The sequence below is a fragment of the Myotis davidii genome, unplaced genomic scaffold, assembly GCF_000327345.1.
Source record: "Myotis davidii unplaced genomic scaffold, ASM32734v1 scaffold120, whole genome shotgun sequence".
Classification (NCBI taxonomy): Eukaryota; Metazoa; Chordata; class Mammalia; order Chiroptera; family Vespertilionidae; genus Myotis; species Myotis davidii.
In genome coordinates this window covers 3933032-3956366 of record NW_006294778.1, presented here as the reverse complement: position 1 = coordinate 3956366, position 23335 = coordinate 3933032, and the positions used below count along the sequence as shown (strand labels likewise).

Here is a 23335-nt window from a genome sequence, read left to right as displayed (position 1 = left end):
TTAACACATTCTTGCTTTAGAGAAGCTAACAGTCTAATAGGGCAGAACTATATATATGCACAACTAATCGTAATAACATGGTGTCTTTGAAAAATGCATGCTTCTTCCTCAATTACCCTTACTTAAAGAAATAATGGTGAATGGTAGTAATATAAATATTTTGGAATAACTTAGTAAGTTTTGCGTTTATGGATTTGCAAGAAACTTTCTGCTAATGTCAAAGAAAAATGGACCATTACAACATGTATCGCAATTTCGGTTTTGAATAGTCATACAATCTTCCACTCCCCATCGTGTTAAAAGCTCCCACTTCCCAAACAATAAAGTTAACGTTTCAATGAAAAAGAGAAAAAAAAAAAGACAAATGAACCAGCCTAGGTGCAAAGGATGGAAGGTAGGGCTAATTTCCTTCCTGGTTCCTTAAAACCAGAGCTGATAGATGAAGTGTGCTGTATCCTCTCTCCTTTAAAAGGAGCGCCTGTTGCAGTGATTAAAAGCTTTTCATCTTGTGGGCTGAGTGCATGTTATCTTCAAAAACAAAATTATTCCTTCCCAGTGTTATGTATAATTTGCTGCTCATGTGACTGCTGAGCTGAGCCCTTTCTCCATCTGTACTAGCATTTCCAGTGAACGAGTGTGTGAATTTTCCAGTTTAGGTTAGTCACCGAATTACAGCATTCACTTGCATATCCTTATAACAGATTGTGTTTAAAATCTTCATGGCTTTGTTCACCTTTTAGGGTTCAGATTTATTGTTCATTCAGTCTGTGGCCTTTAGCCTTTGGCAAGCTTTCAAATAAACAGCTCTTGCAGAGAATGTACCCACTTTATTCTCCCACCCTTGGGTTGTGGAGAACTGAAGATCACTTGAGTAATACCCCTCTCCCCATCTTTGAGCTTGCTCTGGCGCTGAAATTAGAACATAAGTGACTACTTCCTCTCCCCTCTCCGCCCCCTCCCCATCACCAGGTAGGTTGGAGGGGGGTTGGGCTTTAGAGGGCTTAAGAGGGCCCACCACGGGTAATTGACGCAATTTACATTTGTGTAATAAAGAATTGAGTTACAAACAGCCATCTTGCAAATGAGCCCTTGGAGTTAGGCCTACTTGTAATAGGGTTTTGCAGTCTTGCTCCTTGGCCTTACGGGCAGGGGCAGTTTATAATCTAGACAGATTTAGTTCTCAAAAAATGAAAGAATAATCATAGTAACAATAAAAAATCAAGGTCGACCTAACTGCAGTATGTGACAACAATCTAAAGCGCAGGACCTTGAGCTTCCCCACAGTTTTGTCAAACATCCAGGTGTTTCTTTGAAAGCTAGATGACACTGTCAGTAAACGCTAATACCCATCGCCTACACGGGTGTTCAGTGTGGGGTTGGGAGCCATTGTTGCGTCGTGCGTTCTGGGCGCCGGCTGGTCCTGTGCAGGCGCCTCCCTGCGCATGGGCGGACGTCTTCTCCGCTCGGCCTGACGCCGGCCTTCAATTGCCACCGTTGTTGGTGAGAAACATCTGCGAAGGCCCCGAGCAGAGCGCTACCTGAGCTCCGCCGTCACCGACATGTCTGATGACAAAGATTCCCTGCGGGGAGAGGAAGAGAAAGGAGAGGAGCCGGCGGTGCGCGCCATCCCCGGCAGAGCCATCCCTGGCAGTGCGTTCTCTCTGAAGCAGGCCGAGGAGGTGGACCCCCTGAAGCTGGAAGTGGCGACGGGGGCTGACGGCTTCTCTGACAGCTGCTCCGAGGACTGCTCCGACGACCTCAGCTGTGCGGCAGCCCACATAGATCCAAATCTCCTCTTGCTGGTGGCTGACGAGGAGAAATGCCGGAATATCCGCAGGCAGTACCGGCAGCTCATCTATAACGTCCAGCAGAACCGGGAAGACATCGTGAACACGGCGAGCGACTCATTAACCGAGGCTCTGGAGGAAGCCAATGTCCTGTTTGATGGAGTGAGCCGAACACGGGAAGCAGCTCTCGATGCCCAGTTTCTTGTTTTGGCTTCTGATTTGGGTAAAGAAAAAGCAAAGCAGCTGAACTCGGATATGAGCTTTTTTAATCAAGTAGCATTTTGTGATTATCTGTTTATTTTTGTGGGTCTGAACTGGATGGAAGATGATGAACGTGATGCGTTGAATGGTTGTGATGATAACATAGTTCTTTCCTTCTGGGAGACAGTACATAAGGAAGCAACATCCTGGATATCGCAAGCCGAAACATTACACTTTCTCTTTGGTTCATTCAAGTCAGAGTCTTCTGCACCGAAGCGGCGACCTGGACACCATAAAAAAGCTCCCAGGGTGGAGGACAATGTGGATATGCCTACAAAGCTGAGGAGGCTGGACCTGAGTAGCAATCAAGAAGGGACAGAAAAAGAAGTGGAAAGAATCTTGGGGTTGTTGCAAACGTATTTTCGAAAGTATCCTGACACTCCCGTATCCTATTTTGAGTTTGTGATTGATCCAAATTCTTTTTCTCGTACTGTGGAGAATATATTCTATGTTTCTTTCATTATAAGGGATGGTTTTGCAAGAATAAGGCTTGATCAAGACAGGCTGCCAATATTAGAGCCCATTAATGTTAACCAAGTGGGTGAGGAAAATGATCCCAGTTCCCATGGCAGGAAACAAGGAGTTATATCTTTGAGTTTACAGGACTGGAAAAATATTGTGGCGACTTTTGAAATTTCTGAGGCTATGATTAAAAGCTCTTACTAAATATTTTTGTTCATAGTATAGGGTGCATTTCGTGGCTTTTCTAAAGAATCATCTCAAAATAGAGTGTAAAACCTAAATAGAAGCCCATATTGTATGTCTTGTAAAGTGAGAAAATATTTTCAAGAACATCAGAAACTGTCTTACTGTGCAGTGTATTTTTCTTGGTAGTTTATAAAGTTGTCATGATCTGTTATTTAAAAACAATCACTAGCATGTTCATGGAAATTTTTTGAATGTCCTTTATTAATAAAATTCAGTTCTAAATTTCATAAATTAAAAGGTATCTTATAATTTGCAAAAAAAAAGTATCAGTTATGCTCTGTGATACTGTATTCCTGTTACAGGGAATAAAATGAATCCCATATGGGATTCCTAATCAGGTTGGGGAAGGAGTGGGTAAAAAAAATGCTAAATTAAAGAAACACTGCCTGTAGGGCAGTGAATGTGCAATGTTAACACACACACACACACACACAGACACACACACAAACAGGTTCTTTGCTTCATTGCTAGGAAGACTTAGTAAGATTAACTCGTGGGTATCCACATTCTAAATAATTTTCCTGTGATTACTTCAAAAGAAATATAGTATCTACTGTAGATGAGGTGTCAACTAAGTGCTGAAATGTGAGTAGGAATTGGTCACAGATAGGAACGGTATACTGGACATGGAGGCAAATATAGGGAATTGTGAGAGGTTTATGGCATTAGAAAACCATAAGATCTTTATTCCAGTTGAATGTTAAACTGGGCAAAAATGAATTACCTTTTCTGTTAGTATTCTCAGAGGTAGAAGATACTTTTGTTAGATTATTTCAAACAAAATCTTTTAACATCTAGTTCTAGTCTTTATCTGCTTGGTTAATTTCTTCTTTGACTCCTACTTTTTCTTTGTAATTTCTGCTAGTACACCGTGTGTCCTTTAGAAATCAATGATGTTTCATTATGTAACAACAGCCTTGAATATCTGTTCTCAATTCAATTGTGCATTTCTTAATAGGGCTTTCAATGCCTGGAACTGCCCCCGTTTCAACTGAAATAATTGATTAATTTATTCATAAAGCTATAAATGCTCCGTTTTCTTCTTTTAAAACATAAACTAATGCCTTATTTGGAGGTTATTCCCGAAAATTTGGGTTTGTAAGAAAGCAGTTTTTTTTTTTTTTTTTTATATTTTATTGATTTTTTACAGAGAGGAAGGGAGAGAGATATAGAGAGTTAGAAACATCGATGAGAGAGAAACATCGACCAGCTGCCTCCTGCACATCTCCCACTGGGGATGTGCCCGCAACCCAGGTACATGCCCTTGACCGGAATCGAACCTGGGACCCTTCAGTCCGCAGGCCGACGCTCTATCCACTGAGCCAAACCGGTTTCGGCAAGAAAGCAGTTTTTGAAGGTGCAGTGAGCATGCCTATAAGCTTCTTTTCTTGATCCCTATAGGAATTTAATCTTTGGTACTGGTGGATTTTGCCATTAAACATTATTTGGCAGGTGGATACATATTTTGCATAGCAATAATGATAAATTTTCCTATTAAGTCTAGTGTGGTATGGAGAGGGGAAATCCAAAGACTAAATGAATGACATCAAGATTGAGAGGAGAGGTTTTTGTATGTGTAATATTGAAGGTTTTTTTTTAAGCAAAAATAGAAATTTCTTATGAAACTTGGCCAATTATTTTCCTATCAAATTAACCCTTAGATTTCCCAGTCAGTTTGAGTGGAGGTTCTGCATGTCATGACCCTTGACCTCCCCCACAGTTCATAATGTGGACAGATTAGTTCTCACACAAAATTTTGAAGGAATGCTGACCCTTCCTGGTTGTCTGTCACCCTTTTATTTAGCAGTCAGGACAGCATCTTTTGGTCTCACTGATCTTCACTTTAGCCTGTTTCTTTCTACCAATTGAGTTCCTTGATTTCCAGAGACTTGCTGTTTGAGGAAAAGATACTCTTAAAATGATAGCAAAAAAAAGAAAAAAATCTTGCCCCAGTTCTTTACTTGCCACCAGATTGCTCTGTTAAATGCCTAGTGTATTTACCAGGAGTATTTGAGACTTAGTGATGACTAAAAGCAATAATAGAGAATGTGAAGGTTTGGGGTCTTCTCTACAGTTATAGCTGTTAAAATATAAATAAAATTAACCACTTGTTTTGTTTTTACTGGTTGTCATGATACCTGGGTTGCCTTATCACTTTGAAATTAAAATGACTGCTTGCTTACCTTGAAGAAAAAGGTGAATTGACCAATAGGTAATTTAATTATAGAGACTTAGGTATCCACCAAATTGCAAATCTTGTGGGTTTCCCACTAATAATAGTCAGAGTGGCTCAAATTTTAGATTTCAATAAAATCAACTGAACTTAGGAGAATATTATGGCAAAAAGTTTTTTTTTACTAGAACTTTCTTATATAACAACCACTTTCTGTTTAAAGGACCTGGGATTAGATCCTGACCCTCTAATATTCTAGTAGAGACTTTGGGCAAATTATTGAACCTTTAAACCTTAGGGTTTTTTTGTATTTTGTTTTTTTTACTAAGTGAAAATAATATCTATCTCAAGTTTACAGTAAGGATAAAATTAGAAAATCTATGTGACAGTTACTTTAAAATATGAGCGATTTGGTATGATACAGTGAGAAAAAGAAGAGATTTGTTATCATACAGACTTGAGTTCCATTCTTAGTTCATGGCAAGGCTCTTAATCTCTAAGTGTTTTTATATTGTCATTTCTGAAATGGGAAAGACAGCTGGTTGGAAGACTATTGTGAGAATTAAATGGTAATACACATACGTACAGTGTGCACGCGTGCACACACACACACCTACCCCACCTCACCTCCTGTAGCACCATATCGCTCGCTCATCGTGAGCACTCATATTGGTGCCTCATTCTCTAGATCAGGGTTAGAAAATCCATGCTGCCACCTCCTTCCATGGTGACTATCTCTGTCATGGTTTATTCACTTTATTTCAAGTTTAGATATGACCTCATTTGTTTTAGGAAATCAGTTACCAAGAGATTGGAATTGGTGCTTTGTTGATTTATGTACCAACTACTTGAGTGCCCACTGTGGCCAGGTACTGCTCTAGGCACTAGGGAAAAAGTGGTGGACAGAATATGACCCAGCTCTCATGGAATTTATATTTTACTGGGTGTATTAGTTTCCAATTGCTTCTATAACAGATTACCATTTAGTGGTTTAAAACCAATTATGTTTTATAGTTCTGGAGTTTGGAAGTCCAAAATTGGTTTCTCTGGGCTAAAATATTGTTTCTGCACACTTGAGTTGCTCTCAGTATTATTTGTGCACACTTGAGTTGCTTTCGGTATTATTTTTGCACACTTGAATTGTTTTTGGCATTGTTTTTGCACATTTGAATTGCTTTTGGCCTTTTTAAGGGGAATCTGGAGCAGTGTTTTACTGGGGTGGGGGAAAGACATTACTGAGAGGCAGATGGAAGAGAGGAAAGAATAGCTAATATGTAAGCCCAGCAAACACCTGCAGGTGGGGTGTTGTGTATTTACACTTATGTCCTACTAGAGGCCTGGTGCATGAATTCCTGCATGGGTGGGGTCCCTTGGGGTGGCCTGCGGAGATCTGGCCCCAGCTTGTGCCCCTAGGTTCACAGCCCCAGCTCAGCCCCCAGCCCCTTAGCTCCGTAGCCATGCCTGGCACACTGCCTTGGCCTGGCTGGCGCCACCCCCTCACCTGCTCCACCATCCCACCTGTGGGGCGATTGATTGGGGCTGGGTCCCCGACCCAGGTCCCTCAACACCTGGGATCCAGGCAGCAGCCACCGCCCCTCACTGCCCCTGCTGGTCGCCGTCTGTGGGGCAATCAGCAAGGCGATCGGGCCTCCGCTCGCATGCACCTTGGCCTGGCGCTGCCCGCTCACCTGCTTCACCATCCTGCCATGGTCCCACTCTCATCAGGGCCCATTGGGGCTGGCAGCGCCTCCACTGCTGCCTGCTGCCAGCGCTGCATCACCGATGCCTGCCATGTTCGTGCCGCCCCCTGGTGGTCAGCACACGTAATAGTGAGCCGTTAAACTCCCAGTTGAGCTCTCAAGGGGACAGTTTGCATATTAGGCTTTTATTATATAGGATAGCATGGTTCTCAGTGAGGTCTGGATTCCTATAGGGGCCCCTGAGGCTCTTTCAGGAAGTTCTTGAGGTCAAAAATATCTTAGTAATACTAAGATGCTGTTTGTCCCTTTCACTCTAATTTTTTTGCAAGTCTACCATAGAGTTTTCCAGAGGGTACATGCATGACAAGTGATGTTACAATAGAGTGAACACAGAAAAGATATGGGCTGCCTTTTATTAAGACAGACATTAAAGAGAATTACCAAGATATAAAACAATGCCACTGTTCTTGCCAATTAAAAATGTTTTAAATAAATTATGTTTAATTAAATATTAAGATATTTAATGACTTACAATATTTTAAATCTTTTCTTAGTTTTAATTTTTAATATGATAAATATTATAAATAAACCCCATTAATCAAAGCTCTTTGGGGTTCTAAAAATTTCAAATTGTAAAGGGATTCTGAGAGTAAAAAACTTTGAGAATTCTTCTGTATCACCTACTGTAATTAGCAGCCACTATTTCTAGTAGTTGTAATTGAAGGTGAAAGGAAGGAACATTTTTCTCTAGTCTGCTTACCCCATCTGTATGCTCCTTTCTTACATTGCCTGGCGGAGCTGTCTTCTACTGTCACTTATTTATATTTCAGATGGGAAACCAGTTTCCTGCAGCTGAATTACAGTAGTGTCACTTTTAATTTAGATTAAAATATGAAGATGTCATGGTTAGTTCTGGAGTCAGCTGAATGCTTCAGTGCCTGTCTTTGTGATTTTACAGAATTAAAAATGTTCAGGCTCTCTCAGAGCTTGCTTTGTAAAGTCTGTACACTGGTTGATATAATCTGACTTTAACTTTGGACCATAAGAACCCAGGTCTGATACAGAATTTCAGCACAGAACAGATTATAAACATTGTTGGAGGGAGTATGTGGCATGATGCTGCTGCTTTTTTTTCTCTTGCTCTAGTAGCTATTTTGGGGGAGGTTGTTGTAAGAATGGGTGGTTTTCTTTCAGGCAGCCAGTGATTGTGTTCTGGCATCGTTTGTGTCAAGTAGATTCAGATAAAATGAGGCTGAGATTCAAAATGGTTATTTTCCAGAAGAACATCTAAGTGCATTTATCAATTCTTTCAGGCCAGCAAGTCAGCTTTATGTTCTTTAAAAAAATTTTTTTTCTAGCTTTATGCTCTGTGATACCAACTAGAGCAGCGGTTCTCAACCTGTGGGTTGCGACCCTTTTGGGGGTCGAACGACCCTTTCACAGGGGTTGCCTACGACCATTGGAAAACACATATATAAGTACATATTGTTTTTGTGATTAATCACTATGCTTTAATTATGTTCTATTTGTAACAATGAAATTGGGGGTCACCACAACAAGAGGAACTGTATGAAAGGGCCGCAGCATTAGGAAGGTTGAGAACCACTGAACTAGAAAGTAATGCTTGTTATCTGAAAATTATATTGGTCCTTTGATCTGAATGGCTATTGTTATCAAATTGTTTTTCCTCCCACAGTGCCTTGTGTTGAAGGAGGAGCCTCTGCCATAATGCCAGTTGATGAATACTGGCTGTGTTTACCAGCCTCTCATGTTAGACCTTTTGTACAGACCGTCAGGGTGATGCACACTTGTCCCCACTGTTGCTGGTTTCCAGGTGTTCTGTCTTGCATCCCTGGGCCATCATGTGTACCTGCTATGCTGCCAAGGGGCAGCCACAGTGCTGCGCCTCCCCCTCCTCTTCCTCTTCCTCCGCCATCAGCACCACCTCCCTCTGTTGCACCCCCTTCCACATCCCAAGCATCCTGTTCTACTGACCCCAAGCTCAGCCTTTCACCCTCAACATCCGAGGTAGGCAGGAGAAAAATGTAAAGTCTAGGCTGGTAAGTTGGGGGGTTTTTTTGTATTAAGGTTAAAACTTGATTTTTAAAAAACATTTTTTATTATGCTTATTAACTTTTCCCGTTATTACATATTAGCACAGATTTTTTATTTTAATGAATGGTAATATTAAGTATATCACCAAAACTGTATTTAAAGCTAATGCGAAATGGTAAATAATGTGTATAAAAACCAGGGGAATGAACTTTTTTAAAATTAAAAGTCCAGCCCTGACCAGTTTGGCTTAGTGGCTAGAGCGTTGGCCTGTGGACTAAAGAGACCCAGGTTCGATTCTGGTCAAGGGCATGTACGTTGGTTGCGGGCACGTCCCCAGTAGGGGGTGTGCAGGAGGCAGCTGATGGATGTTTCTCTCTCATGGATGTTTCTAACTCTCTATCCCTCTCCCTTCCTCTCTGTAAAAAATCAATAAAATATATATATATATATTTTAAAAAAGACTGTTATGTGCCAAGTATATGGAATCTAAATACTGAATACAATACAGGAGGCTTCATGTATAGGTAGATTAAATAAATGAGCTTTATAGAGTTATTTTTATTTCTTTACCCCCACCCCTCCTTTTTTATTCAAATGCCCTGCAGAATTAAGGACTTTTCCATTTATGTCAATTGATGATTTATTTCTGAATTTCTAGATTTTATGCCTTACCTAAACAATATAGAAAAGTCTTAAGTATTTGGCTAATCTGTTTCAATGGCTAGTCACCAGGCCACTCACTATCTTCATCTGAGATCCTAGCCTACACATTATTGTACCTTTGACTTGAAAATAAAGATGATTGGCAAATTGTATTGATGATTCTATTAAAAACATACAGTACAAATGTTTAAAAACCTAATTCAAAACCTAGTTTAAAAATTCTGGGATATGCCCTAGCTGGTTTGGCTTAGTGCAGTGGTCGGCAAACTCATTAGTCAACAGAGCCAAATATCAACAGTACAACGATTGAAATTTCTTTTGAGAGCCAAATTTTTTAAACTTAAGCTATTTAGGTAGTTACATTGTTATTAACTTAATTAGGGTACTCCTAAGGCTTAGGAAGAGCCACACTCAAGGGGCCAAAGAGCCGCTTGTGGCTCACGAGCTGCAATTTGCCAACCACGGGCTTAGTGGATAGAGCACCGGCCTGTGGACTGAAGGGTCCCAGGTTCGATTCTGGTCAAGGGTACATTGCCCAAGTTGTGGGTTCGGTCCCCAGTGGGGGGGCGTGCAGGAGGCAGCCAATTAATGATTCTCATCGTTGATGTTTCTTTCTCTCTCCTTCCCTCTCTGAAATCAATAAAAATATATTTTTTAAAAAAGAACAAGCCTGAGTTCCTTCTTCAATATTAAAAAAAAAAAGTTCTAGGATAAAAGGACAGATCAAATTTAATTTAGGCCTAAATTGATTTTGTTGGGCCATCAGCACCTTACTTATGTGACACTTGGAGTAGCTATCTGTGATGTGAGAAGACTGACTGTTTCATTTGTGTGCTGTAATATAAATGAAACAACATTTTTTCTTTGAAAAACTCCTTTTGCTTTAAAGAAAGGTTTTTCACAAAACTCTTCAGACATTGCTGCTTATAAGTTAAATTATTTTCCCTTTCATTGTTTTTGTTCTTTAGGCTTATCAAGAGGGCAGACTTCAAAAGCTACTAAAAATGAATGGCTCTGAGGATCTTCCCGGGACCTACGACTATGATCTCATCATCATTGGAGGGGGCTCAGGAGGACTGGCAGCCGCTAAGGCAAGTCTTTTTATGTGTTATGTGGGTTACAGCAGTTCTCCAGATTCTCGGTGGAATTTGAGCCACTTTTGTGACATTTTGCACATTAACTTGGGTAGGACATGTTAAGGGGACCACTTTATTTATAAGTCATTTTTCCAGCTTGAACTAAATGTTCTTTATTTTTTTAAAAAGATACTTGTATTGATTTCAGAGTGAGGAAGGGAGAGGGAGGGAGAGATATAGACAGCAATGATGACAGAGAATCACTGATCGGCTGACTCCTGCGCGCGCACACACACACTGATGATCAAGCCCGCAACACTGGCATGTGCGCTGACCAGGAATTGAATTGTGACCTCCTGGTTCATAGGTCGATGCTCAACCACTGAGCCACGCTGACCGGGCTGAACAGATATGTTCTTTACATAAAAGTACTGGACTTAGTATTATTGGGATGCATTTTTATTCATTTTAAGTTTGGTGGATTTTTCAAAGATAATAAGGGTGTTATGTGGAAATGGTTTGAAATTAAATATATTACTTATTCTTAATAAAATTTTTTTTTTCACTTTGATGTTCCTATTCACAACTCCTCCTCTACAATAGAAAGATGGAGAGTGGTTAGGTTTCTTAAACTCAGTAAAAATGATTTGCCTCTTGTGTATATACTGTGAGCTAAGAGAATAACCACTAACACTGGCCTGGGGGTGGCCGGTAGAGGATTACACATAAGAGAGGTCGGAGTGAGGCTCCTAGCCCTGAGTTGAGATTCATTTGCCATGTGTGAAGGGGCCCTTGGGACTGTCATTCTTGCTGAAGAGGTTCTTTTAAAAGATGAGGTGCTTATACTCCGTGTAGCTTGTGGTGAATCAGTAAGGGTAGATTCAAAGGAAGCTGCCCAATATCGGAATAGGCCAATACCTGGTATTAAGCAGTGCTTTGCTATAAATGACTAAGGCCTAGTACTGTGGATAGGTATTTTACTGACGTAATGGTGGTTTTGGAGGACACATAGACTCAGTATTTTCAAATAAACCTTGGAGGTCTAGTTGCTAATACACAAAGCTTATTCTCTGAGAGAGGTAAAGGATGCTCTTCAAAATGAATTTTTGACTGTCATCACTCCCCTAAAATAGATTGGGAAATCTTATAGATACCAACTTTTTCATTGGCTCCTCACATTAGTAAATCTGACAATTTTAAAGGAATAACTTCTCCAATATTCTGCCTAGAAACAAAACTTAAAAGTACTTTAAAAAAGATTTTAAGATACAGGCTGGATCAAGGATTATAGGTTATCAGTAAGTCTGTTTTACTGGGTACTTAGCACTTGCTTTGAAATGGTCATATGTTTTTCAGATGATCTCTTAATTTGTTACTGTTTGAGTGGAATTATGTAAGAGGATGCTAAGATTTCCAGCTGATGGACAATTTTATAACTAATTTGTGTGTTCTTAAAGCCACTCATAGGATTATCTAAATATTGCTTAATCGCAAGGAGAAAAGAAAAACCCATTGTGGATTTATACTTTTGCTTTTGTCTTAAAACCCATTTTGTCCATATCCTGGAACTTAGTGGATTTTTTTTACCATATTTTTTTCTTGAAATAGCACTAATTTTGGTATATGAAATTCCCAGGTATTAATAACTGATGTTGCTTTAGGCATTGTAGCCTAATAAAAATAGCATGGATTTTTTAACATCCCATTTCCAGTCTGTCATGTTAACTTTTCTAACTCATTTCAATAATTTTATTTTCTAGGAGGCAGCCAAATATAACAAGAAGGTGATGGTCCTGGATTTTGTCACTCCAACTCCTCTTGGAACTAAATGGGGTAAGTTTTTAAAATATTTTAGAAGTGAATATTTGTAGGAGCAGGTTTTTCCTTGGTATTGGTTTAAATGGCTCCTAAAATCTAATTAATAAAATTAAAAATTAAACAAACAACCAGCCCTGGCAGTGGCCCAGTTTGTTGGAGCGTCATCCATCCTGTACACCATAAGGTGGAGTGTTCAATTCCTGGTCAGGGCACATACTCAGATTGTGGGTTCAGTCTCTGGTCAGAGTGTGTGGGAGGCAACCAATCCATATTTTTCTCTCACATTGATGTTTTTCTCCCTCCCTTCCTCTCAAATCAATTAAACAAAACAAACCCCAAAACATGTACCTTTTACTTAGGAAAATTTAGGTTCCTGGAAGTTAAGATCATACAGAACTTTACCCACAACTTTTATGATGATTTAAAGCTAAATCGTACCATTTTGTTCACCTCCTCACCTGCCTACATTTTACTCTCATGGAGACAGCTATCACCATGTTTTAAGCTCAGACATGCTAATCTTTTTTTTTTTTTTTTTTAAGAATTCTTTTGTGAGAATCAGCAAAAGCTAAAGACCACACCATCTTCTTTAAAACATGCTCATATATTGAGGCCTGCGCAGGTCCCAACCTGACTGTGGTTTGGAGTTGCTATCTGCCTCATAAAGTAAAGTAGAGGATTTGTCTTCTGGGAGGACTAAGTCGTCTTCTCCTCTGATAAAGCCTCTCACATAGTTGGTTTTGTCATCTTTTAGGAATAGGAGGGCAAGTACTGAGGCCTCAGGAGTCTGGGTTTTCATTTGAGGTAGAAAGAGAAGATAGTGGTTAGAACTAGAAAGTCGAGAGCGGGGTGTCGTTACTTCCAGAATATGTCACTGTTAACCCAGCCTGGGCTTCATGATAGTCATAGAGATGGATTCCTTAATAATAAAATAGTAATAAAAATACAGTTTATAAAATGCTCATATATACCATATTTTATATGTAGTTCCAGGCCCACTACAGTTCAATTATGCTCAGTTTCACAACCCCTTTATCAGGTAGTTCTGCTCATAGATTCAATGGCAGGCATGGGTTGTGCACAAAGTAAAATTTCAATTTCTAGCATCTTTATCAGCAGGCAATTAATTTTGAATCTTTGCAGTAGGTGGACATTTGCTCATTTTTGTGTTTTCTGATGTCTGTGTTTGGTATATAAGGCTATCTGAACTTAGAAATGTCACAGGACTTAGGGATAAACTTGTCTAAACAGTATTGGCTACATTAAGCAAATAAACTGTGGTTCATAGACTAGTAATAATTGTGGATCTTTTTCTTTGAAGGATTGTAAAGCAGGTTGTGAACTGATTTCTCAATGTTGTTGCAGGTCTCGGAGGAACATGTGTGAATGTGGGATGCATACCGAAGAAGCTGATGCACCAAGCAGCTTTGTTAGGACAAGCCGTGCGAGACTCTCGGAACTATGGATGGAATGTTGAGGAGACAGGTATGGGGGGGAAAGCTGTGTTCCCTTTGTGCTTTGGGGGGTTTGAGCTGTGATCTTGCAGTACATCATCCATTTTTATGAGACTAGCAATAACCTGGAAGTTGTTTTTATTTACATTTTTAATGGATAAAATCACTACAGTTATCCTGTGTCAGGTGGTGACATAGCTATTATGGTAAGAACAGATATTGCACTTAGAGTTTTTTTCTTTACTAGAAAACCAGAATTCTTTCAAAGAAATCATAGAGAATTTCATAGAGGAGTACAAATTACATTTACTTTCCTTTGAAGCTGTTACCTTTTTCTCAGTTCAAAGAAGTCTGTTTCATGAGCTGATATTTTGGGGGTAGAGGATGGTTAGCCTTTGTCAGATTAAAAGTATTTGGAGCCCGGTCAGTGTTGCTCAGTGGTTGAGCATTGACCCATGAACTAACACAGTGGTTCTCAACCTTCCTAATGCCACGACCCTTTAATACAGATCCTCATGTTGTGGTGACCCCAACCATAAAATTATTTTTGTTGCTACTTCATAACTGTAATTTTGCTACTGTTATGAATCGTAATGTAAATATCTGATATGCAGGATGTATTTTCATTGTTACAAATTGAACATAATTACAGCATAGTGATTAATCACAAAAACAATATGTAATTATATATGTGTTTTCCAATGGTCTTAGGTGACCCCTGTGAAAGGGTCGTTCGACCCCCAAAGGGGTCTCGACCCATAGGTTGAGAACCGCTGAACTAACAGGTCGCTGGTTTGATTCCTGGTCAGGGCACATGCCCAGGTTGCAGGCTTGATCCCCAGTAGGTGGCTGTGCAGAAGGCAGCCAGTTGATGATGTTTCTCTCTCATCGATGTTTCTATTTCTTTGTGCCTCTCACTTCGTCTCTAAAAGTCAATAAAAGCATATTTAAAAAAAAAAAAGCATTTAGAGTACCCTAGAAAAGTTGAAGAGGAATTTGTTGACTTTATCTGGTAGGAGAATGACATGAGGTCTGGCACAGCTTCATGGCTAATTAATGACGTAGGTCACTAAGTCCTTTGGAGAATGAAACTCTAGCCCCTATCTGATTTAAGCCTTGAGATCTATGGGTTATGGGACATTTGAGGGACATCTTTCATCCAGAAGCTGGGGTAAATTATTTTGTGACTTTTAATTAATAGTTGATTATTTTTTTTTAAAGGCCTGCGTACATGCTTTGAAAAACTTTGCTTCCACTCAAACTAGTCAGGTTTCCTTTATTGATGCTTTTCTTTCTCGTTTTTTGATCCCTGGCATCTCCACCAATAAATGAATAAATAGATAGATAGATAGATAGATAAAAATAAAATAAAATAAAATAAAATTAACTTTTTTCCCAAGTCTGGAATCTTAGAAAATCAGTTATTTTAAAAGTTTCCTGGGGTCATATCTCTTCCTCAGACCTTAGAAGGCTACTTTCTGGGTTTTTGGGATCTTAAAAACATAAGAGATAAGTATAGGCCTCTGCTGAATGTAAATTTTATTAATAGGGCCAACTGAATATTATTTTAATAGATTCAGTAATCAGGTGGGTGGTGAAATATAACTTGGTAATTTGGTAAGTCTTCTTTCAAGCAAAAGAATGTCTCTGTCACTGTTATGTAATAACTAGGGGCCCGGTGCACGAAATTCGTGCACATTGCGCGAGGGGGGTGTGTCGTCCCCTCAGCCCAACCTGCACCCTCTTCAATCCAGGACATCCCTCTCACAGTCTGGGACCACTGGCTCCTAACTGCTCACCCGCCTGCCTGCCTGATCGCCCCTAATCGCCTCTGCCTGCGGGCCTGATTGCCCCCAACTACTCCCCTCCTGCAGGCCTGGTTGCCCCACACAGCCTGCTGTTCAGTCTTTGGTCGTCCCTCACTAACACCCCTGCCGGCTTGGTTGCCCCACACAGCCTGCTGTTTGGTCATCTGTCCGGTTGTTTCGGTTGTGATGGCCCTTGGCTTTTTATATATTAGAATAATGAGCATTGGCTATTTTTTATGTTGAATTTATTTCTAAGTTATATAATAAGAACTAATAAATGCACTGCAACGGGGGTAATAAAAACCACTAGAAGCATAGCCCACATCTGTGCAGCAAAAGCTCCCTGAATTTCATGGGAGTTTTAAAACTTAATTCAAGGCTTTTTTATTTGTCTATCCTTACAAAAATTATTTATCCAACCAATTTAAGTTTTGCCACTTTTGTGTCTCCTCCCCCTTTCCATATTTTAAAGTAGAAATACATAGTTTTCTATTTTTATACCTTACACCTCTTGTATTTGTCAGCCACAAAAGCAATCTCCGTCTTTGTAGTTAAATCCCTTCACTCTTCCCAAGTTGAAGCCTGGTGGTTTGCTTATTGTTATCTTCAGCTTTTCTCATTAAGCTGAAGCAGGCAGTGGCCTAGCTGTGAGAACCAGAGGCGGGCTTTGTAGGAGTGGCCTATCAGGATCCACTGAGGGAGCAGTAATTACTCCCCTCCTTTTGTGTTTAAAATGATTGTGGTAAAGAATCAGTGGATTTGGACAAATGTTGATGTCATTAGATCTTAGAGGAAGAAGGAAACTTAGAGATGTAATTTTCAGATGAGAATCCCCTAGAGACTGCTGATTCATGTTCCTAACAGATAAAGCGAGAAGGCTTATTTTGCATTTTTCTTATAGAAACAGATCTAATTGTATGTCCTTGAATAAAGAACTGTGCTCAGTTTTCTGGGAAGAGTCTTCTCTGACACTGAAAATAGTTCCCAGTGTGGTGAGGGAGGACAGGGACGGCTGAGTCTGCCCAGGGACAGGGGAGTGACACCTACGGGACGCAGCCTGTGATCTGACATTTCCCTGAAGCTCCAAATGGAGGAAGTACAGAAAGCATCTAAGGCCTTAAAAAGAATTACTTGAGCCCCGTTATGTAAATTGGATGAATTGGTCCTTTCTGGAAGATGAATAGGCTTTATATTTTCCAAGATTTCCCTATTTGAATTCTCCTGTGCTTAAGAATTATGTGTATCTTTAAAATATTAAATATTTGGAAAGCTTTAGAATCCCATTGTCAATAGAAAGCAAGCAAGCTCATTGGTTTGCAATTGGGGGCTTGCAGTTTGGGATAGATTCTCCTACCACACACCTGTCTTTTCACATACACTGTCTGCGTTTGCCACTGGGTTAGTGTGTGGCCTTGGGCAGGCCATTCGTCCTTCTTGGGTTACAGCTGGTAGACCAGGCCAGTGGAATTGGGAGGCCTAGGAGAAATGCTGGGGCCCTGCCGGCAGATGGGTGAGTGTGGGGATGTGGAGTATTCAAGTAATATTTGGGAATACAGTGCATTTATCCCTTATTATACAATTTAGAAATTTTATCCATTGAAGGTGGTGGATTTAGGCATTATCAGAAGACAGGGCAGCCCTGGAGAACTGGGGTTTAGCAATGCTATGACCAATAGTCCAACAAGGATCCAGTGACCATAATAGTATGGAAAGTAGGAATTTGGGTTTTACAAGACCAGAAATTCAGTTTCCAGACTGGAATGCAAGGTCAGGACATAGGAGCAGCTAGAGTGCCCTTATGCTAAATCCCAAACTGGTGGGTGGAACTTTTAAAATCCTTCTGCCTGATCAGAATCACACTATAGAGATTGGGGATGGATGGTGGTTGGCTATCCCCTTATCAGAGGATCAAGGAGCGCTGGTAGAAAAGGGGGTTTGAGAAGTTTGGGAATCTGGGGATCTGACGGCAACAAAGGAAGGCTGACTGAGATTGGATTCGGTCTAATCATTGAATTTGGATTTCTGTCATTGAAATAACAATTTGTTGGTGCTGTTATTTACTCTCAACTATGTCTTCTTTTAGAATATGGTATCTGCTATAGGATTAGCAGAGTATAGTCACTTAGTAGTTCTACAGCTGTAAAGTTTCAGAAGTGCATCTTCCCTTTAATCTAGTCCCCTGTTTCTTCATGGGGGCGTTAATGGCAGTGGCACTTCGTTGGGCCAGACAGCTCCTAGTTGTAAGGAACTGTAGTGAAGGATGTTTAGCATTACTGGCCCTTGGGCATCCCTAAATCACTGTAACTAAGCCAAAATCACCACTAATAAAATGCTGGGGTTTGCTTAAATATCCTAGTTTTTTTTTAAAAAAGAGTGGACCCTGGCCAGTGTTGCTCAGTGGTTGAGCATGGGCCTATGAACCAGAAGGTCTTGGTTCAATCAGGGCACATACCTGGTTTTGTGGGCTTGATCCTAGTAGGAGGCCTGCAAGAGGCAGCCTATCAATGATTCTCTCTCATCATTGATGTTTCTCTCCCCGCCTCTCTCTCCTTCCCTCCCCCCACCCACCCTCTTCCCTCCCTCCCTCCTTCCCTTTCATTTCTAGATAAAGAAGAAAAAAGTTGAGAATGGTTATTTTAGTCTTAAGAATGGCCAGGAAGCTTTGCATTATTTAGTATTATGGTAGTTTTCTAAAAAAGAAAGAATATTTGAAGATTAAAAGGTTGTTTATGGCTTGAAATGAAGGACTTGCCCTTTTCAACTAAAAGCTCTGCTCTTTGTATTCCATGTAAATAGTTACTGAGAAACGATCTTCGCCAGGCAGTTGAAAGGCTAAATGTCTTGTCTTATTTCCTTGTGCAGTTGGACATGACTGGGGGAAAATGACCGAAGCCGTGCAGAATCACATTGGCTCTCTGAACTGGGGCTACCGCGTGGCTCTGCGGGAGAAGAAAGTCACCTATGAGAATGCATATGGGCAGTTTGTGGGTCCTCATAGGATTAAGGTAATTGTGTGACAGCCTAAGTAGCTTCTTTTGGTTTGTGTTGGAGGCAAGGGAGGAAAGGAGAAGGGGATCATCCTCATGAAAGTAATAGCACTGTGACCCAGAGTGCCCAGTGTGGTGATTTTGCCATCACATCTCCTTGTGGGGCTTTCTTCTGTGGAGTTGGAGAGAGTGAGAGAACTAGATTCAGGGCCACACCATCTGGATTTGAGTCGTGGCTCTGCCATTTATTGGCATAGTGACCTTGAGCAAGTCCCGTAATTGCTCAGAGCCTTAATATCTCTTATGTATTACCAAATTTATATGCGGGTCAAATTGGACAATGTGGTGAATGGCCTTTATTAATTGTGAAGTTACAATTCTACGTCATGAGAACTATTAAAAACTGACATTTTGGTTCCTTTGTAGACAACGAATAACAAAGGCAAAGAAAAAATTTATTCAGCAGAGAGATTTCTCATTGCTACCGGTGAAAGGCCACGTTACTTGGGCATCCCTGGTGACAAAGAATACTGCATCAGCAGGTAAGGAAAAAATCGCAGAGAGGAAAGAAAAACTCATTGTGGATTTATGCTTTTGCTTTTGTCTTAAAACCCATTTTGTCCATTTCCTGGAATTTAGTGGATTTTTTTTACCATATTTTTGCCCAAAAGGGCAGGGGGTTGGGAAAAAAGAGAAAGGAAAAATTATTTTAGATATGAGACTATTTTAAAAATTAAAACCCATAAACATTGGTCATCTTACCACCCAGAGTTTATATCACTAACATATAGATGTATGCTTATATTGAAATTTATATATGTGTGAGTATGTTTTATGAATGTATTTTATAAAACCAGATGGACAGTCACAAACATTTTGTGAAATGATACATATGTGTGTATATATAGGATCGTCTGTTACCTTACCCTTTAACACTTGCAGTGTGACACTGAAAGAATGAGAGGATGGCAGACCATTTAGATTTATCAAAGCCTGGTCCCTATTCACTGTTCAAATGTTTGCAGTGTCAGTGTAGGTGAACCTTCCGAAATAAGTGAGTCAAGTAAGAAGGTTTTGCTAAGTGATTTATTTTTGTCCCAAGTGATAATACTGGTGACATTGTTTTTCAGATGTTTTAAATTATCAAGACATTACGATAGATTGTTGATAAACATGTCCTCTTGGATGCTTTTCCCCCAGTGTATCTGATTGTGTTATAGATTACTCTTTTTCAGGCCTTTTTTGGGGGGTGGGGGTATGATTTATTTCCTCTGTGCTTCATATAGGGCCAGCTCTGATGGCAACTGTTGTCTTTGTTGTTTTGAATAGGCTCCCTTCTCAAAATTTAAAAAATTTATTTTCTAATTCTTATGTGATTCCACTCATATATTCAGTATTCTTCATTGAGCAAGAAGATTTTGTCAGATTTTACTTTTTATAACTGACGTTTACATACAAAGACTGTATGTTGGGTTTTTCCCCACTCTTGATAATTGGTATTCCAGATAAGAAGTACTAGACTTCCCACCTCAGGGAGCGCTGAGTGGTGGGATGAGGTTTAGATTTTCAAATGTAGGATATTAAACACAGTAGTGAAGAGTTGTTCCAGACAATTCAGAATCGGTTTGTTTGACTGTGAGTTGGACTGTGGTCAGAAGTTACATAGTTTGCTGTGTTTGGCCCCAGAGTAGTTTGAGCTACTCCCTAAGCCACTGGGTGGCAACAAAGGGAGAGTCTAAGACCTTATAAAAACTTCTCATATTATGTATGTAGCTAATTAAATTTTTACATCTTAAAGGTGTCTCGCTCAGAAGAAAGTAAAAATATTTGCTTTGATTTGGTCATTATTCCCATGAACATTTTTTTATTTCTGCCTTTTTTTTTTTACAAATCTCGTTTCAGTGATGATCTTTTCTCCTTATCTTACTGCCCGGGCAAGACCCTGGTGGTCGGAGCATCCTATGTCGCTTTAGAATGTGCTGGGTTTCTTGCTGGCATTGGTTTAGATGTCACTGTTATGGTACGATCCATTCTCCTTAGAGGATTTGACCAGGACATGGCCAACAAAATTGGTGAACACATGCAAGAACATGGTGTCAAGTTTATAAAACAATTTGTACCAATAAAGGTAAGTGGATTTGCCTATAAGTTTGTTGGTTCTGTACACATATTAAAAGTTATGAAATAGATTTCTATAGGTGATAGAAGCATCTTCTCAGAATTATAAACCATAAGGGACACTGTGATTCCTCAATTGTGTGGTAGTGGTATGTAAACTTGTACCTACCTACCGCCTAAATAGCTTTGTTCTTATTTGCAGAATAATAATTTACCTTTGGTTCTCTTCTGTTTAATACTTCCCTTTATGCATTCCTTTATTATCTTTGGTCTGTTATACTTTGTTCCTTCATACATACCAGTGATTTAAATAAGAGTTCTAGACTAGGCAGATTTTAAAAATTTCCCGTAAGACATTTCTCCTACGTGTACAGTGTAGTCAGTAGATGTGCTATACTCTTCTGGCTTCCCTGAATACAATGACCTATTTTTGTTACATGGGGTGACCTTTTTTGTTCATTTCATCTCCTCTTGAAAGGGCCGAACAATATGACAAGTTATATTGGGACTTGTTAACATTACCATAGATGTTTGATATGTAAGAGTGACAGAATCAAACACTTTGTGAATCTCAGATTAATAGTTTCCTTTAGTGCAGGTGAGGATGGAACTGTTTTGTTAAAGTTAAGGAATTTTAGCTGTTATTTTAAAAATTGCTTCGTGGGTTAACATAGTTTCATTGTGTGACCATGAATCTCATAGTGTTGATAGCATATGGAGCACCGAGGTCAGAATGGTGTGGATTTAATACTGTTCTGCCAGTTTCTTGCCATATGACTTTGGGGGAATTACTTAACCTCTCAGAGCTTCAGTTTTCTTTTATAAAAGTGGGATGATAATAGCACCTATCAGTTCTTGTGAAGATCGCAGTAGCTTACAGTTAGAAAGACGGTTCTGGCTCAGAGTAGGTCTAAGATGAACTTATCTCATAATATTGTAGTGAGGATTAAGTAACAGATGTCCTGAAGGTTATCAGTACTGATTGCTTTAGCTGTTTTTTAGGGAGTGGAGGTATATGATTAGAAAACAATGGCTATCAGTAATGCCATACTGATAGGAAAGCAGCATCTTTTTTTTTTTTATAACACCTGGGGACTTGTGGGCCCCTTTGAGGACCTGGTGGACTATCCCTGGTGAAATAAACCTGTTTCTGTGTACATAACATCTTGCTGAGGTTACCAGGTGTCTGATTCCCCAGAGGCTAGCGTGAATGCTTGCTACATTATAAAGCGACTGAATGGAAGAAGCCTCTGCAGAGAGTAGGGATAGAGGGCATTTGGGGCAAAGAACAAAGTATGAGCAAAAATGCTGTTGGGAATAAAATTGTTCTAAATGCAGAAATTGTTCTAGATACAGAAAAAACCTGACTGGAACAGAAAAGTGAGTAAGGCAGGAAGGAATTAGAAGTGGGGTGAGGCCCTTATAATTTTTAAGCAAATCTAAGCCATGGACCAGTTCAACTTTTCTCCAAAGATTAGAACATTATACCTTAAATTAAATGGGAAAGACATTTCTTAACTGTATAAGAAAGCAAGGGAGTTCAAGAAGGAAATCTTGACTGTCTATTTAGATGTTGAAAATAAAATCAATCGTGACAGTTTCCCACACAGAGCGGTTGTATTTTAAAGGGAGGGTAGACAGTGCAGGTTATGTTTATGGATTTCTCCAGTAAATACTTTACAGAGACCCATGATTTGACTGTCATTCAGAGGCAACAAAGGTTCACTACATACTTGCAGAAGCCTCCAGGTAGTAGGGTTTCTTAGTCATCGTCACCAAGTTACCATGGACATCTATGTGTAGTAGGCTAGTATGTTCAGTCTCATCATAGCACAAGAACCAGGACTGCTCATTTCCTCCCTACATCCTTTCTGAAGACAGCCCATGGTGATGACAAACAGACACACCTCCTTGCCCGCTATGGTTTTTAGGGCTTTCTAGGTGTTATCTGTATCATGATTGATCTGCCCTCATGTCTGTTCTTTTATGGAGCTGAGCATCTGTAGTCAAAAGAGAACCTCTTGAATATGAGCAGCAGTGGCTCTCCAGGGGATTAGTGGTTCTGGGTGACTTACATTGGTTTGATTTTAGGGATTGTAGTCTGCTTTCTCTGGCTTTCCCTGTCCCTTTTCTCTCTGAATTCTGCATAAGAACTGTGTGAAAGAAAACCCCTCTAGCAAACATTAAGCAGTGAGAAAAGAGATTAATAAGAGAATCACATTATCCTAATGATGCTGAGATGAGGGAGATAGGACATGAAAGACCTTTCAAACCAGATTTTGTGTTAACATTGGGTTAACCAGACAGAAAGGGAGAAAGTATCCACTTGATACATGTCTTTATTGTTGAGTAAAACCTTATCACTTTTACAGGTTGAACAAATTGAAGCAGGGACACCAGGCCGACTCAAGGTGGTAGCTAAGTCCACCAATAGTGACGAAGTCATCGAAGGAGAGTACAATACGGTAAGGAACGGATATAGATACAGGTTCAGATTTCAGATTTCTCCACTGTAACTTAAAATATTGTTTATTAAATGGCTGTAAAAGGGCATCAGCATTTTTAAATGAGCTAGAATTTCTCTGTCCCATGTTCTTCCCTTTTAAGTCCCCAGCCCACCACTTTTTTTTTCTTTATTGATTAAGGTATTACATATGTGTCCTTATCTCCCCATTGCCCCCCCGCACCCCTCACTCATGCCCTTACGCCCCTGGTGTCTGTGTCCAT

At 39.9% G+C, this 23335-nt stretch overlaps 2 protein-coding genes across 3 annotated transcripts in view; both read left to right on the top strand.

Annotated features, from left to right (window-relative positions):
- Positions 1-23335, top strand: part of TXNRD1 (thioredoxin reductase 1) — a 60048-nt gene that overhangs the window by 9818 nt on the left and 26895 nt on the right. For both annotated transcript variants that reach the window (XM_006769344.2, XM_006769346.2), the window contains exons 2-8: positions 10316-10438; positions 12184-12256; positions 13607-13726; positions 18366-18508; positions 18917-19032; positions 20393-20618; positions 22981-23073. In XM_006769344.2, coding sequence (XP_006769407.1) covers positions 10352-10438; positions 12184-12256; positions 13607-13726; positions 18366-18508; positions 18917-19032; positions 20393-20618; positions 22981-23073 — 858 coding nt within the window. In that variant the 5' untranslated portion in view covers positions 10316-10351. The remainder of the gene's footprint in view (positions 1-10315; positions 10439-12183; positions 12257-13606; positions 13727-18365; positions 18509-18916; positions 19033-20392; positions 20619-22980; positions 23074-23335) is intronic.
- EID3 (EP300 interacting inhibitor of differentiation 3) lies at positions 1436-3778 on the top strand. Its single transcript, XM_006769343.2, has one exon. The coding sequence runs from the start codon at positions 1560-1562 to the stop codon at positions 2712-2714; it is 1155 nt and encodes a 384-aa protein (XP_006769406.1). The 5' UTR covers positions 1436-1559; the 3' UTR covers positions 2715-3778.

Coding starts and splice junctions, on each gene's coding strand:
- EID3 (XM_006769343.2), top strand. CDS start 1,560: ATGTCTGATGACAAAGATTCCCTGCGGGGAGAGGAAGAGAAAGGAGAG.